This window comes from Rhea pennata, chromosome 4 (genome assembly GCF_028389875.1).
Source record: "Rhea pennata isolate bPtePen1 chromosome 4, bPtePen1.pri, whole genome shotgun sequence".
NCBI classification, from domain to species: domain Eukaryota; kingdom Metazoa; phylum Chordata; class Aves; order Rheiformes; family Rheidae; genus Rhea; species Rhea pennata.
The window spans coordinates 33827495-33843148 of record NC_084666.1 but is presented as its reverse complement, the minus strand read 5'-3'; the positions used below and the strand labels follow the sequence as shown (position 1 = coordinate 33843148).

The 15654-nt window shown below is 35.3% G+C and overlaps 1 protein-coding gene across 4 annotated transcripts in view; it reads right to left on the bottom strand.

Moving 5' to 3' along the window:
* FAT1 (FAT atypical cadherin 1) overlaps nt 1-15654 on the bottom strand; it is a 116802-nt gene that overhangs the window by 15797 nt on the left and 85351 nt on the right. For 3 of the 4 annotated variants that reach the window (XM_062575668.1, XM_062575669.1, XM_062575670.1), the window contains exons 10-18: nt 11447-15514; nt 10619-10815; nt 10070-10223; nt 8409-8642; nt 6764-7153; nt 5176-5390; nt 4615-4752; nt 4152-4295; nt 1799-1996 (exon numbers count right to left, since the gene is read on the bottom strand). In XM_062575668.1, coding sequence (XP_062431652.1) covers nt 1799-1996; nt 4152-4295; nt 4615-4752; nt 5176-5390; nt 6764-7153; nt 8409-8642; nt 10070-10223; nt 10619-10815; nt 11447-15514 — 5738 coding nt within the window. Of the gene's footprint in view, nt 1-8; nt 64-1798; nt 1997-4151; nt 4296-4614; nt 4753-5175; nt 5391-6763; nt 7154-8408; nt 8643-10069; nt 10224-10618; nt 10816-11446; nt 15515-15654 lie in introns of all 4 variants that reach the window. The other variant, XM_062575671.1, reaches the window with a different exon arrangement.

Sequence of the window (15654 nt, the reverse complement as noted above, 5' to 3'; positions counted from 1 at the left end):
GACCTTACCACAGTTTACAGAGAAGAGAAATAATTTGAGGTGCATGCATTCAAAGAACATGTTCTAGAAGTAAAATATATAGAAATTATTTAGTGCTTAGAGGAAACAGAAAACAAAACATATGAATCCTGTATTATACTAATTGCACATACACAATTTAGAAAAAATAGTCCCTGTTCTTCTTCCCTAAATGAGAAGGTGACTTTATGGAATAAGGATACTGTTTGAAAGCCTATTATGTAAGTGCTGCAAAGCCCAGCTTTGCTGGTTTGGACTCCTGCAGGCTAGGAAGGCCAAGAGAGACATCACTTAGGCACCTTGAAAGTTAATCTGTCCCACGACTAATTAGCAGATCATCCATGAGAAGAAAATAGCTAATAGAAGGATGATTTACTCCTTGCCTCCTTTTAATTCTTAAACTCTAAACTACACTTAAATGGAGCTTTTATCTATGCCATTTCTTATACTGCTGGTTCCTGATTATCATATTTCAGTGACTCAGAATATTAAATCACAGCGTTTGTGCATGTATGTGCATGTGTGTGTAAGGGGCATCTTTCCATAAAGAAAAGAGATATACTTCATGTAAATATGCCATGGCGCAGACATTACTGCTCTAAAATCCTGCATATGCATGTTTACTGAGAAGTTTTTTGCATTATGTAAGAGAATAACTTGAAAATTGAAAGATAAATTCTTGTATGCCATGTAAACTCACCTAAAAATGAAGGTTCTTTTTTTTTTTTTTTTTTTTTTTTTTTTTTTTTTTTTTTTAAATAAAACAAAAATCTGGAAGTGAAGTTTAAGAATTAAGGCCAACTATTTTTAGCCTTCCCACCTTTAAGTCCGCTATTCACAGCCACTTAGTTTATAATTGAATTAAAAAGTAAAACTAAAAAAACCCAATAGTTTGAACTTTTCTTAGGATAGGGTAAAAAAAAGGATTTTTTTGGTTTGTTTTTTAAGAGAACTTAGCTATATATTCTCTAGCAAGACTAATTCTGAAACATGGTCTGTTCTGCAAAAGAATGACACATTTAGACTGGTAATAGCCTTTTAGGGTTATTTTTGAGCTCTATGCTATGTTTTCCTTTGCAAGAATCTGAGCCACACAGGTATTCCACTGTCTGTGAGAATCAAACATGAAAATGGAATGCTATGACAAAGTTCCACTGACACTAGTTTTCCAAATACAAAAAAATAAGTTTTAATTTGTTGTGAAAAAGGAAGTTTTGCTACAGAGAAATATTTCAGTACTGGCATGTTGTTCAACTTCTAGTATCTGTGTTTCTGCTTTATCACTGTAGACCAGCTTTTATCTTCATGGGTCAAAGCAACAGTGGTAAAAATACACACACACACACACACACACACACAAGAAGTTTGAAGCCAACAGAAGGTGGCTCAAGGATCCTATAGCCATGCTTGCTTTTCCAGGCAGATGCTAGATTGTAGCAAAATGCATAGTAGCCTGAAAAATATACCACTCATTACAGACAAAGGACCTATCAAGAACATTCTCCTTGTTAACTCTTCACTTAATACTTTTCACTTGCAGTAAGTCTAATTAATGTCACTTTTACATTTGTGCACATTTCGATTTAAATCAATGGACTTTGCCTCTGAAGATGTCACCACAAGGAACATAAATCACTACTGGGAATGTCAGCATCTTGCAACACAAAGACAAGGGGCTATCCTTCAAGTAACAGGAAAATGCAATGCGTTGGGAGTGCCTGGGAAAGTTAACTAATACTTGTGCTAATAGCACAAAACAGCTAGAGGTAGCTTATCCTACCTTAACATGAAGTAAGTAGTGATCTCTAACTTTGCGATTCAGTGCAGCAGCTGTCGTCAGCACTCCCTGCTGGTTAATCTGAAAAGTGCTCTCTTCATTTCCACTCAGGATGGCAAAGAGAAATGGAGGGCCATTGTGAGAAGAATCCTTGTCTGTCACTACTAGTTGTAGCACACTGAATCCAATAGGCTTATTTTCCTATAAATGCATAACACAATCACAGTGGTTTTGTTATAACTAGAGATATAGCTTGACACTGATTTCTTTTTTACAACAGGAAAAAGAAAAAATTAAAATCGAATTACTATCAAACCAGTTAACCAGTATAAGGGAAATCCAAATGACAATATTGTTTAAGGAAAATACTATTCTGTGTGAATAATGATGAAAACAGTAAAAGACAGTGTATTTTTTAGATTTTGTCTTACATTTTTCTAAAATAGCTCAGCCTTGAAATTTTCCATCGTTGGTCTGAAACAGGGTTACAGCAGATTAATTACTGAGTCATCATAGATTTCAAGTTTAGCTAAAACACTTATTAAGAATAAACTAATGCCTTTGTTAGAAGGACTAGAAAAAACACACTCCTCATTCGACTCCTACAGCCTTAATTAATGTTCTGACTACAGCCACAGTCTGGTTAAGACATGAAAGGCAGATTTTAAAATTTATTTCACAAAACATCTTCACGTCTGCATTCGGTAGATGCCAGAGGTTTCACAGACACTTCAAACACATAGGCTATCATGTATCTGATATACATCCTCCCCCCAACACTCATACTATTTTCCCCAGAACATTCACCTTACACTGTATTGACCATGTTTTTTTAACATTTTAAAAATGAAAAAAGTTTTTGTGAAGTACAATGATAATAAAGTGCTATCCTCTCACACTCCTAATAATAAGCATATTCTCTGTTCTTGGGAGAGTGTGTAGGTAAACTTTTGTAGTTTATTATCAAGTCTTGTAGCTGAAGTCCTCCCCCCAAAAAAACAGAAAAAGACTATCATTTTAAAATAGAAATATTTACATTTGGTTATCTAAAGAATTTTGATTTTCATAATAGCCAAACATATTTCCAGCTATGTCTAAATGTGCATCCCTAATGTATCATGAAGCATGAACCAACATTCTCAGGGAACTCCTCAAGCTTTTTCTCTGCTACCCTCCATAGTGGGATAGACTGGTATGAATGAACAATAAAACACAAAATTTTCCTTCTAAATTTTGTGAGAGAGACATTACAGACTTAGGTTATATAGTCTACAGATTCAGGGGATACTTTAATTAAACATTCACTTCAAGAGACTTTATGACTGGGGAAAACAAAGTACCTTTGACAGCACATGGAAAAAAACATATGCTTTTCTTTCTCTTTTTTTTTTTACAGTGGCAAGAGCCACTGTACGTTACTTACATACTCTGTATAGGTGGGGTAGAGATGAATCACCACCCACACCATCTTTTGGAGGACTTATGGATGCCTTTACAAAGCATTTACATGGTCTCAAACAAAGTGGTATGTCAGGATGGCACAGTGCAGCAATAACATTGCCTGATCCTTGGTATTTATCTACTGGCCAAGGCCAGGCACCAATGACAGAACCCAAGGGATTGAGATCATTTACATTATTAGTATAAAAGTTTTAATGCAGTTCCTTTGTTTCCTTCCATTTATTCTATATTGGATTCAGGACGACAGGATAAACAAGAGTTGTCCTCTACTATCTTTCTTTTGGCAGACAGGTGTCTGAATCAGGCAAATAACTGCCAGCTATTTGAGAATCTGGTACTTAAGATGCAAAATTCATCAAAGGATTTGTATGTAGCAATATGAAATATTATTCCTGCTTCAATTGCTTCTAATACCAGAGGAGGCCAATATGATTCAAATCCTGAACTATGTGCCACAGTACAGTATACTTGCTTCAGAGTATGTAGGCAGACTAAGTATCTTTTTCTAAGCAGTAACTCTAAGGTTAACAAAATAGCAAGACTATTAGGTATTTTAACCTAGCTGCATGATGTTAAGCACATTATAAACTCAAATACTATATATATGCACACAGACACACACACACACACTCTCTCACTCTACATCCAAAAAAAGAACACACATTCCTTGCAATGTAAGTTTCTAAACACGTGACACAATATGGAATTTGTAACCCTTAGCACTTGATTCAGATAAGCAGTCCCACTAGCAACTTTGAGTAATAAAAAAATACAGAAAAATAAAACTGAAACATTAGGTTTATTATAGCTTGCCTACTTCTTCAAGTCAAATTTAACACTCAAGTAATATTATCAATTTTATTACTAAAACTTTATTATCTATATTTAAGTTTACCTGGATGATAACACTATAGTTTCCTTTTGAGAATACTGGAGGATTGTCATTTACATCAGAAACATCAATATTAACTGTAGTTGTGTTAAGTCTGGGTGGGTTTCCATTATCTGATGCTTGAACTGTCAAGGTGTATCCTGAAATCTAAAAATAAATTAAAAAAAAAAAAAAACCCAAAGATTCACTATAGAACAAAGAAAGAGTAACAAACTCAGCTTTTCATCTACGGAAGAAATATTTTTGTGTAACCCCCCAAGTAAGGTTTACGTTTTATATATGTATATCCCCCCAAATATGACCCCTGTCCTCAGCACTGCCATAAATAGTTGCTTTCACTTGGTTGTGGATTAATAATTTTGGAATACTGAAATGGTACTTTACAAATATCATGCAAAAATGTGGTGGTTTTCAATTACTTATAACTAAATTAACCCTGAATGTTCAAAAAGTATCAAAAACTTACTTTTTCTCTGTCTAAAAGTTTAGTTACTTTTATTTCACCCCTCGAAGGGTCAATTGTAAAAGGATTTCCCTGATTGCCATCTATAATAGAGTAGTGAATGTGGTTGTTTGAAGGTCCATCAGCATCATCCGCCATAACCTACGGGACATTAAAGTCTCATTTAAAACAGGTCTAGACAGACACTATCATGTTTCAAATAAACTCATTCTGAAGACAAGCACAGCTGCTTCAGGTCTAATAAAATTACAGAGTTCTCGGAGGAAATATCATAATATTCGGCACATACCAACGTCACCTAAACTCATTTCCCGAATTCCTTCTGAAAATGAAGTCATGTTCTCATGAGGAGAATACAAATATACCAAACAATATTATGCACTTCCCCATAGCACATCATGCCCCTGGTTCTGAAACTTTTTCAAAAAAAAATTCAGTTCACTCAGTGGCAAATTATATATTCATTTATGCTTATCTTCAATTTAATATTTATTCCTCCAAGACAGAAAGCATGATAGTCATAACAGAGTATTTCAAGGGAAAAAAAAAGATGATAATACATACTGTAATGACTGACTGTTCAAGGATAGCATCTTCACTGATTACTGCAGTGTAAGTGTCTTGACTAAACACCGGAGTATTGTCATTAATATCTGTTACATTAATATTCACTGTTACGACATCACTTAATGAAGGTGTGCCTCCATCTGTGGCTTCTACTGTCAAGTAATACTCATGGGAAATTTCATAATCCAGGCTCTCAATGATAAAAATGGCTCCTGCAAGGAGAGGGAAACAAAAAACACCACAAGCAGTAATAGCAGAATTTGTGTGTGTGTGTGTGTGTGTGTGTGTGAGTTTGTGCGTGGTATTACATGTTACAGGTTTTGAGTTTCTCTGATAAATAAGCAGCTTCTTCAGGACTTGATTCATCACTGTGGTGGGCTACTGAGTGATATAATCAGGCTTTAGACATAAAAGTAAAAACTTCCAGCCAGTAAAAGTTCCTGCCATTACCACACAAAACTCACACTTTAGAACTACTTGGCTCATATTTTTCATTAAAAAAGAAGGAAGTTAAAAAAAGATGACTAGAAAAAGTCCTGTTCTAAACTTTAAATTAATCAAAAATATGAAATGACCTTTAACTTCACTTCCTTTGCAGCTAGCATTCACGTCTGGCAGAGGAGTACACAGAGGTAATAGCAGAATTGTCTGACCATGGATTTTGATTGAAAAATTTCACTTAAAAGTGAGAGTTTTTAACTGAATAGTTAAGCTACTGCAGTCCCTAACAGACATGTAATTTACTGCTGGAATATTTTTTTTTTCTGACTATTCTTCTGCTTTCAAATATGCAAAGAAGCCAAACTGGCAAGGTACATCTATAGTACTTCTGTGGTACTATAGCAGAAAGAATAGTAGCAAGACTTATTTCAGTTATACTGATGTAATTACTCATTATTAACTTTTGAGTAGAAATCCTATTTTTTTTTAAAAAAAAGAACTATATATTTTAAAAAAAACAAGAATAGAAGTGTATTAACAAATTACTGTCATTAATGAGGTAATATTTTCCAAATAATCTAAGTACTTTCTCAAACTATATCTGATTAACATTCAAGCCTAAAATTTCTATTGTCATGCTAGACATGACTGAATAGAATACTCCAATCCTTCTTTAATGCCATATCAAACTCCTCTAGAATTACTGTCTCTGTGGACCAATGACTAGCTTTCCTTGCCAATTTAGTTTTTGATATTTCTTTTACAAAGTCTGGCTACTTATTCTGATTATATATAATGGCTTTTGTGAAAAGATTATTATGCTTCTGTAACTACAGAATTACTCCATTACCAGGGTGAGAAACATTCTGGCTAGGAAACCTTTACTCTGATAAAACTAAATAAATATAACGTAAAAAAACAATAAACAGCAGCATTAAATAAAGTTCTTGCTTCACATTCTATTGCCCTCCTTTGCATACTGACAACATTGGTGAATAAACAGTATCACCAGCTTTACAGCCAAGATGGCTGTACGGGTAATAAACATGGATTATATATAATCTATCTAGCTGAATTATTGCAGAGCATATTACAGCGCAGTGTTCAGCTAGGCTAACATATATTCACAGTTACATTCTGTTACCTGTTGTAGAATCAATACTGAATTTTCCATGTTCATTTCCACTGACTATTGAGTATGTGATTTCAGCATTGGCTTCGATGTCCCTGCTTGCAGCGTAGATCTGGAGAACTTCAGTTCCAACCAAAGTGTCCTCGGATACGCTGGCACTATACTCCCTATACTCAAATACGGGTGGATTATCATTTATATCCAGAACAGAAACTATAAGACTACTTGTGGAAGACAGTCTTCTAGGTAAACCTTCATCTGTAGCCTTCAGAATCAGAGTGTACACAGCTTGCAACTCTCGATCCAATGGTTTCTCCAACCGAATGATTCCAGAGGATTCATCAATAGAGAACTGGCCTTCTGCAGAGTTCACCAGTGAATAATGGATTCGACGGTTTACCCCTACAATTTAAAAAGAATTGCAAAGTATGAAAAAACAGTTTAAATACACCAACATAATAGTGGATATGATAGCTACAGAAATCAAATGTGCATATGAGATACTATCATTCATCTTAAAGTAAATTTCAGCAACAGTTAACAGCTCCTGTCAAGAGATCCCCCAAAAGATGTAATATGCTTAAAACAAAACAAACAAAAAATTTCTTCATCATACAGATTTTCTGTCACAAAAACTCCATGAAGCATAGTTCTGTTTCAGTCATAGTACTGACTAATACGAAAACATTAGTAATATAAGTTATAACGTTAAAACAACACATCTACTTAGCAGGCTTAAAAATAACTGGAGAATATGGGGAAGCTGGGCTGCATCATATAATCAGGTTCTATCCAGTAAATTTAAGAATGTCCCAGAATTAACAGAAACATCATTTCTGGCAAGATTTCTGTATAAAACAAACAAGAAAAATCCTTAATATTTTAGGCCAAGCATTTTGCTCCTAAGCCTAAAACACTAGTGAAGTGCAAAAGCATCTGTTATATTCCAATTCAGTAAGATTTATCATAGCACAAATCAGGTCAGTTGTTTCATGACAATGAGGCAATTATTATTTGATTAAAAAATGATTACATATAAAAATCATATACCTTTAAACAAAGACCATATGCTCTTGTGTTCTTCCAAATATATGAACAAGTCTAAGAACAAATTCTTTCTAATGCAATTTTCAGTTCATGTTCACCTAAATGCTTAGAACTGAACAGTGATAATAAAGAGGCGGCAAAATTCTTAATAAGGTTGCATACACATGAAGCTATACTTAACCAGGATTCTCTTTAGGATACTATCATCAACAGCTAGCACACATTCAAAACATGGCTTCTACCTACATGGACAAGGCTTCAATTTTCGTTTACTTACTCCAGGAGTAAAAGGATGGACTTACTCCACTGGAACGTTAATAGTTAACTGCAAAAAATTGATCCTACATTTTGTCTGTCTGTCTCCATCCCCCCCCATGCTTTTTTACACAGTAGGAGACAAAAAAAGTGATGTTTTTCAAGCCACTAACACATCAAACTTAGGTGTTATATCATTTAGTAGACCTAAATATATTACTCAGAAGTCTAATCCTGAGAGGTACTGAAAATCTATCAGTTCCCCTGAAAGACCTAACATTTCTCAGGATAAGACAAAATAAACATTACTGTAACTTTGAGACCATGACAGAAAAATCAGTTAAAGAATGCATACCTGCATCTGCATCTGTTGCCTGTACTCTCGTCAAAAGGGTTTTAGGCTCTGTATTTTCAAACACAGTAATGGAGTAAGGATCAGCTGTAAACTCTGGGGCATTATCATTCACATCTTCCAGAGTCAGAATAACATTAGCCTGGCAGAATCTTCCTCCTCTGTCTGTAGCCTTCACCTGAAGATAATAAACTCCTTGCTGCTCACGATCAAGTGGCATTAATGTTTTCAGTTCACCTATAAACAGAATTACAAATATAAATGGACACAAGTTGCAAGAATTAAGTGTCCTATAATGTTGTGTAGCCTAGCATGCTTTCCTTCTCTAAAATCCTTTTGTACTCAGAAAAGATGAACAACAATTTTCTTTTTGAGGATAATTTCATCAGTGGCTGAGTCAACAGCTGCACTGCACCAATAAGCTCTACTTTGGGCAAAACATGTCAGTGGCCTGCCTCTTTTGCTTTAGAAGTTTAAATGCTAAAACTCTTTGGCTTTAATTTTAAATCACTAAAATTGAAACTAGCTGAAGTAAGTCACATTCTGCACCACTCAATGGTGCAGCCTGTGTGCATGCCCATACATGCATGCACGAATCCATCCATGTTCACCTAGCTAAGTAATTACATGTTATTGTGTAATGAAAATTAAATTTATTCAAACCTTGCCTTAACAAAATGCAAGGTAAAATCCTATGCACTTTTTTTTAGGCTACTTGATTGTGTCCCTTCCACAGATTACTGAGTTGACTCTCCTCCTGTAACATGTAGCAGTAAATAGCAGAGGTACTTACATCATCAAATATAACTTGTTGCTGCAGACAAATCCCTGAAATCTATTAAATGTTATGAACATTATTTCTATTAACATAGAATTTACGAATTTATCTAAGAACATGCTAACATAGCACTGCAATGAAATCGAAGTTAAACAAAAATTGGGAAAAAAAGATCCTTCTCATTTACTTTGCCACTAAGGTATTCTTCTCTGTATTCCCGCTAGATCTTTTTATTTTTCTATATTATTTACTACTCCCTTATTACTACTTGTTTATTGTACCGTGCAATGCATAGGATTTTGGCCTTGGTCATCCAGAAAACATGAACAGCAGGAAAATAGAAAAAGTCAAGGAACTTAAGAACTCATCTTGATTATATAATAATTCCAATAAAAATGGAGGCAGCTTTGTGTATTATTTTACTATGGAAAGGAAATTTGTTCCTCAGTCTAACCTCAACCCATTTAACATGCAAAACCAAATGATGGTGGAGAGAATTTGAATAAAGTTATTTTTATTTCATAAACTCACTATGATTTTTACTGATTAATATACTGAATATAAAAAGTACCACATATGTAACGTACTTTTATTGACAGTCACTTTGACATGGAAGTTTCTGGCCTCAGGGCAGTTACTCCACTTATTCTTTTGTTCTCCATATATTAAATACTGACCTTTTCCCTGATCTTCCATCAATACATTATTAATATTTTCAAAATAGAACTTCACATTTAAAACAACACTTACATAATAAACTAACCATTAACACAAAGCTTAAAGTACTGACATTCACATATGTCAATGTAACATAATTGTAAAACATTTTATAAAGTGAGGCTATGACTGCAATTTCATATAGCTTATAATGTGTTAGAAATTTTACCTGTGTCTGGAGTTAGTCTGAATTTTTCTGCTCCTGTGCCGTGCAGCGTATAAGTAATTTCAGCATTGGAACGAATATCTGCATCTGTGGCAGATACCTGCATTATCAGTTTGCCAGGAAGAGCATCCTCAGGAACACTGTCAGTATACAAAGCCTAAAAGATTTTAAAGTAACATTGTAAGGTTAAAATATATGCAATAAGGAGGAGTTGCACTGGGGGAGGGAAGAGAAGAGAATGACAGACCAGATATTCTGTTTGAATGTTTGGGAACATGTGAAGTGAACTAGAGGATGAAATACCTGAAAATGATAAGGACATGAAATGATGAAATTACATTTGTGAATGGTCTCTGGATTTTTTAAATTACTAAGAAATCTGCCTAAGAAATCACCTTTCTTTTACAGCATGTTGTCCTTGCAGTACAAAGTACATTTCCATTACCAGCGAACACTTATTTGTCAGTCCTGTGAGATATGATTTCAAAGAAAATGAGTTTACATTTTACCTATGGAAGCAGCTAGATGTGGAAGATGGAAGATTGGGCCTACCTTTTCACAAACAGGGCTGTTATCATTAGCATCAAGGACTTTAACCTCCACCACAGCTTTAGTTGCAAAGGTCCCATCAGTAGCTGTAATATTTAGAAGGTAATTGTCCTTTTCTTCCCTGTCCAGAGGCTTTTTGACATAGACCTTCCATTCATTCTGTATATTTTCAATAGCAAATTGTCCCAACGGATCACCTCCTGAAATATCAATAGATATATTTCACTAAAAAGAGAATGTTACAATTACTCTGTCAACATTAATTTACAGATAAAAATAAAAAAAATCTAAATGCAACCAAGCAGCCACTCTGTGAATCTAATACAGAAATAGCTTCATTTTTCAGGTAAAAATAGCCAGTGAATGCTTAGTCAGCAAATTTAACTACAGCCTATAGAAGCTATAAATAATAAGATAGAAATTAATGCAGCATTATAGCTAACATCATACTAAGGTACTTTATACAAAATAAGAAAAATATTAAAATCCTCTGTTGGAAATTAATACTTTATTAATTTATGAAATTTCTTTGGTTTGGTCTTTAATGGCATTATTTATTTCAGTGTAAATATTTCTTCCTATAAAATCTGATCTATAAGAAGTAGATAACATCTTTAGAAAGACATTTTAGGCATGTTTCAAACAAAGCCAAAGGTAAGCTCTCAAAGACTCATTTTTACCTATAATTTTTAAATCTTCATTTTAAGACACACAGACTTTTTTCCTTGCCACTATAGAGCTTCAAAATATAGATGTTTTATAGAAAGTCGTCACTCACAGCATTCTAGGATTACTCAAATTATTACTCTGACATTACTGAAAAACATTTACCTGTAATGTAATAGGAGACTTGTCTATTGGCTTCTTCTGTATCAGCATCAGTGGTACTTAAGATAGCAATTACTCCACCAGGAGGGTCATCCTCACTGACTGTCCCTTTATATATCTCCGCAGTAAAGCGTGGAGGATTGTCATTCACATCTGTAACAGTAACTTCAACCACAGCGACAGAAGATAGCTGAATTTTTTCACCCCTATCAGATGCAACCACTGTAATTTTGTATTTGTCCCGTTTCTCATGGTCGAGCTCTTTGAGAGTGGTTATCCAACCAGTTTCCATGTTTATGGCAAAGGACTCTAAAATATCTAGTTCTTGAGAAAGATCTAAGCTGTAAGTAACCTGCCCATTGAGTCCTGAATCTAAATCAGTTCCTTTAACTTGGATGACTCTGGTTCCAGCTGGCATGTTTTCCACAATGAATGCTTCATATGGATTGGACTCCAAAACTGGTTTATTATCATTTACATCTTTTACCTGAATGCTTACCTCTACTGAGGAAACAACATTATAATCTTCATTCGCATACTGTGCTAACACTGAGAATTGATACCATTTAGTTGTTTCATGATCAAGGTTCTTCTCAAGTTTCAATCTTCCAGTTTGTCGGTCAATTACAAAAAAATCATCCCTATTGCTTTCAGGAGTGTTCCCTTTAATCAGACTATACACCAAAGTCTGATTATGTTCTGCTTTGATAACATCTATCTCAGCTCCAATTGGAATGTCCTCAGAAACTGTGTAAGAATAGAATGGTTCTGAAAATTTTGGTAGAGGCACTTCTGGTGGGAGTATTCTAGCATAGACAGGAACAATGGACTCCTTTGGGGGAGAACCACCATCCACTGCTCTAACAAAGAAGGTTAGAAACTCATTTTCTAAACCAATTAAGCTTTCTTTTGTAGTAATTACCCCAGACAATGAATCGATTTCCAAATTCTCTTTAACACTTTCAGATTCTGCTTCAATAGCATATGTGATGTCTGCATTTGTACCCTCATCAGCATCAGATGCCCAGATTTTAATGACAGAAGTTCCCCTTGGAACATCAGATCCAATATTTACTTCATACTCTGTTGCTCGGAACTGAGGAGCGTTATCATTGTCATCCGTAAGTATTACATTAACTGTACAAAAAGCAACTTTTCCTCCTCCATCCTTGGCCATTAAACTTATGGCAATTACTTTTTCTGCTTGTGTTTCACGGTCAAGCTTTTCAGAGGTAAATATCTGGCCTCTCTCATTTGTGTAAAATCTATCTTTAGCAAAGTCATTTACAATGTGGTAAGTGATGTCACTGTAAGTACCAGAATCTTCATCTGTTGCTTTAATCTCAGTCACCAAAGTATGTAATGGAGCATTTTCAGCTAGTTCAACCTCATACTCATTCTGGCTGAAAACTGGGCTATGCATATTGGCACTGGTTACAATTATATGGACTTGGGCTGAGCTTCTGAAGACTCCATCAGATACAGACACATTAAGATTATAATGTGACTTCAGTGTCTGTTTGCGTAGGTTTGAGATGGTGATAATGCCAGTTTTACTATTAATTACAAAATTCATATGATCATTGCCCGTCAGAATGGAGTATTCCAGCTTGTCAACATCAGAACTATCTGCATCTGAGGCTTGTACACATGTCACAAAATGCCCACGAGGAGCCAGTTCACTAATTTTAGCTTCATAAAGCAACTGGGTAAAGAGAGGGGGGTTGTCATTGAGATCAGTAACATCAACAGTTACAACAATATCACTGCTCAAAGGCAGCATGCCACCATCTATGGCCCTGACTAGTAATTTGTGTTGTTGAATTTGTTCATAGTCCAAAGTTCTTGCTGTCAGAATGAGTCCAGTGATGCTATCAATGTGGAAGTAGTCATGACTTTCACTATTATCCTCAACCAAGTGATAGGAAATTCCCCTGTTTGTTCCAGAATCAGCATCTGTAGCGCTCACTTGTACAACAGATGTTCCAACGACAGATGCCTCAGAAAGGGTCACAGCATAAGACTGCTCTGTAAACACAGGAGGATTATCATTGATGTCTTCCACTATTATGTCTACAAACACATCAGCATGAGCCCCAGTTAGGGAGTCAGTTGCTCGAATGCTCAGTTTGTACGCTGGGTGAGCCTCAAAATCAAGAGGGGCAACAACATTTACAACTCCAGTGTTGAAGTTGATAGTGAACTGATTGAAAGGATCTCCATCTGTGATGCTGTAAAACACTTTAAGTCCTTCTGGGCTGTTTGCTTGTACATGCACAACCGGGCTATGGAGCTGAACATTTTCTGGTATCTCTGCACTGTAAAATGGCTTTTCAAAAATTGGCATAGCTTTATTCATAACCGTAATTGGGACTACAACTTCAGCAGTGAAAGCAGGTTCTCCTCCATCTTTTGCCACTACTGTGACCATATACTCCTTATTTAGTGTGTCTGGTTCAAATTTTTTCTTCAGTGAAATTTCTCCAGTAGGATCAATTTGGAAATGTTCATGATGTTCTTTGAGGTAGTAATGCACCTCGCCATTTCTCCCTGTATCTTTGTCTACAGCAGTGACACGTCGAATAACATGGCCTACTTCAGAATCTACTTTAACAACAGCATAGTATGGAAGATTGACAAAAACTGGAGCATTATCGTTTACATCTTCCACGGTGACTTTAACCACAACATGAGCAACAACTGATGGTTTATGCTCCTCTGTCACTTCTATCACCACATCAAAAGATTCTTGCTGTTCACGATCAAATGGTATTCCGGTGGTTGAAAGGACTCCTGAAGTATAGCTTATTTTAAATCTGCTGTCTGGATTTAGAATATGGTAAAACAAAGGCTCATTTATTTGATTCCCTATAGCAGTAACAACAGCTATTGTTTTTGCCTCAGTGGAATTCTCCTGTACTGTTGCAGAGTAAGAACTCTGTGTGAACTTCAGCTGACTTGCTTTGCTTTCTTTCACATTAATTTTTACAGACGCAGTGCTTGCAAATCTGCCATCAGATGCTCTAACTGTTAATTCATATCTGCTCCTTAACTGAGTTGTATTTTGTACTGTTATAACTCCAGTCTTAGGGTTTATTGAAAATTTTTCTCCAATGTTGCCTTCAATGATGGAATAAATTAATCGTGAAAAAATGCCTGAATCAGCATCAGTGGCATTTACGCTGATGACTTTAACACCTTTGTAGGTTGGAACCAAAATGGATGTCTCATACAACTCTTTTGAAAACACAGGAGGGCAATCATTGATGTCAATTACATAAATAGTAACATTAGCTGCATATTCTGCATATAAAGGTGGTATCCCCATATCATGTACTTGCACTGAAAAGTGGAAGATGTTTGTCTCCTCATAGTCCAGACTCATTACAGTCCGAATGGCACCAGTGCTAGAATCAATGGCAAAGTATTTGTGGACAGATGGTTCAACAATTTGATAAACAAGCAAAGCATTTGATTCTTTATCAGCATCTGTAGCTCGAATTACTAATGGAATATTCTTGTCAGTTAGAACCACACTGTTAATTGAAGCTGATTCACTGATAAGTCCTGTATATTCAGCTTGTGTAAAAACTGGTATATTGTCATTCTCATCCCGCAGATGCACCAAAACTGTTGCATTAGTGGACAGGCCAGCCATGTTTGTTGCCTGCACAGTTAGTATGTAAACAGGCAAAGTTTCGAAGTCAAGTAACTTTTGAGAAATAATAACACCCGAGTTTGGGTTGATAGCAAAGGCATCACCTATATTACCATCTTTTATTTCATAAATCACAGAAGACTGACTGTATGCTGTAACCATTCCAACAAAACAACCAATGCTGGCACTTTCACTGATTTCTGTAGAATATTCTTTAGCTGTGAATTTTGGTGAGGCATTATCAGAAACTGTAACAAACACATGCACAGAAGTCACTTCACTCATTGGAGGATCTCCTTTGTCTGTAGCTTTTACTATCAAGTTGTATTCTTCCTGGTTATTCCGGTCTAACTCTTTTGCAATTTTAATTATACCCAAAACGGGATCTATAAAGAAGGCATTTCCAATATTCCCTGTGAAGAAAAAGAAATGCAATTAAAAAAAGGTATAAAAAAATTAAAGAATGATTGTTCATTTAGCCATAAACTAAAAGAGACTATGGAAAGAAAACAAAGGGAATATTGTGATTTCTTAATTTTGTTTAAAAATGTTT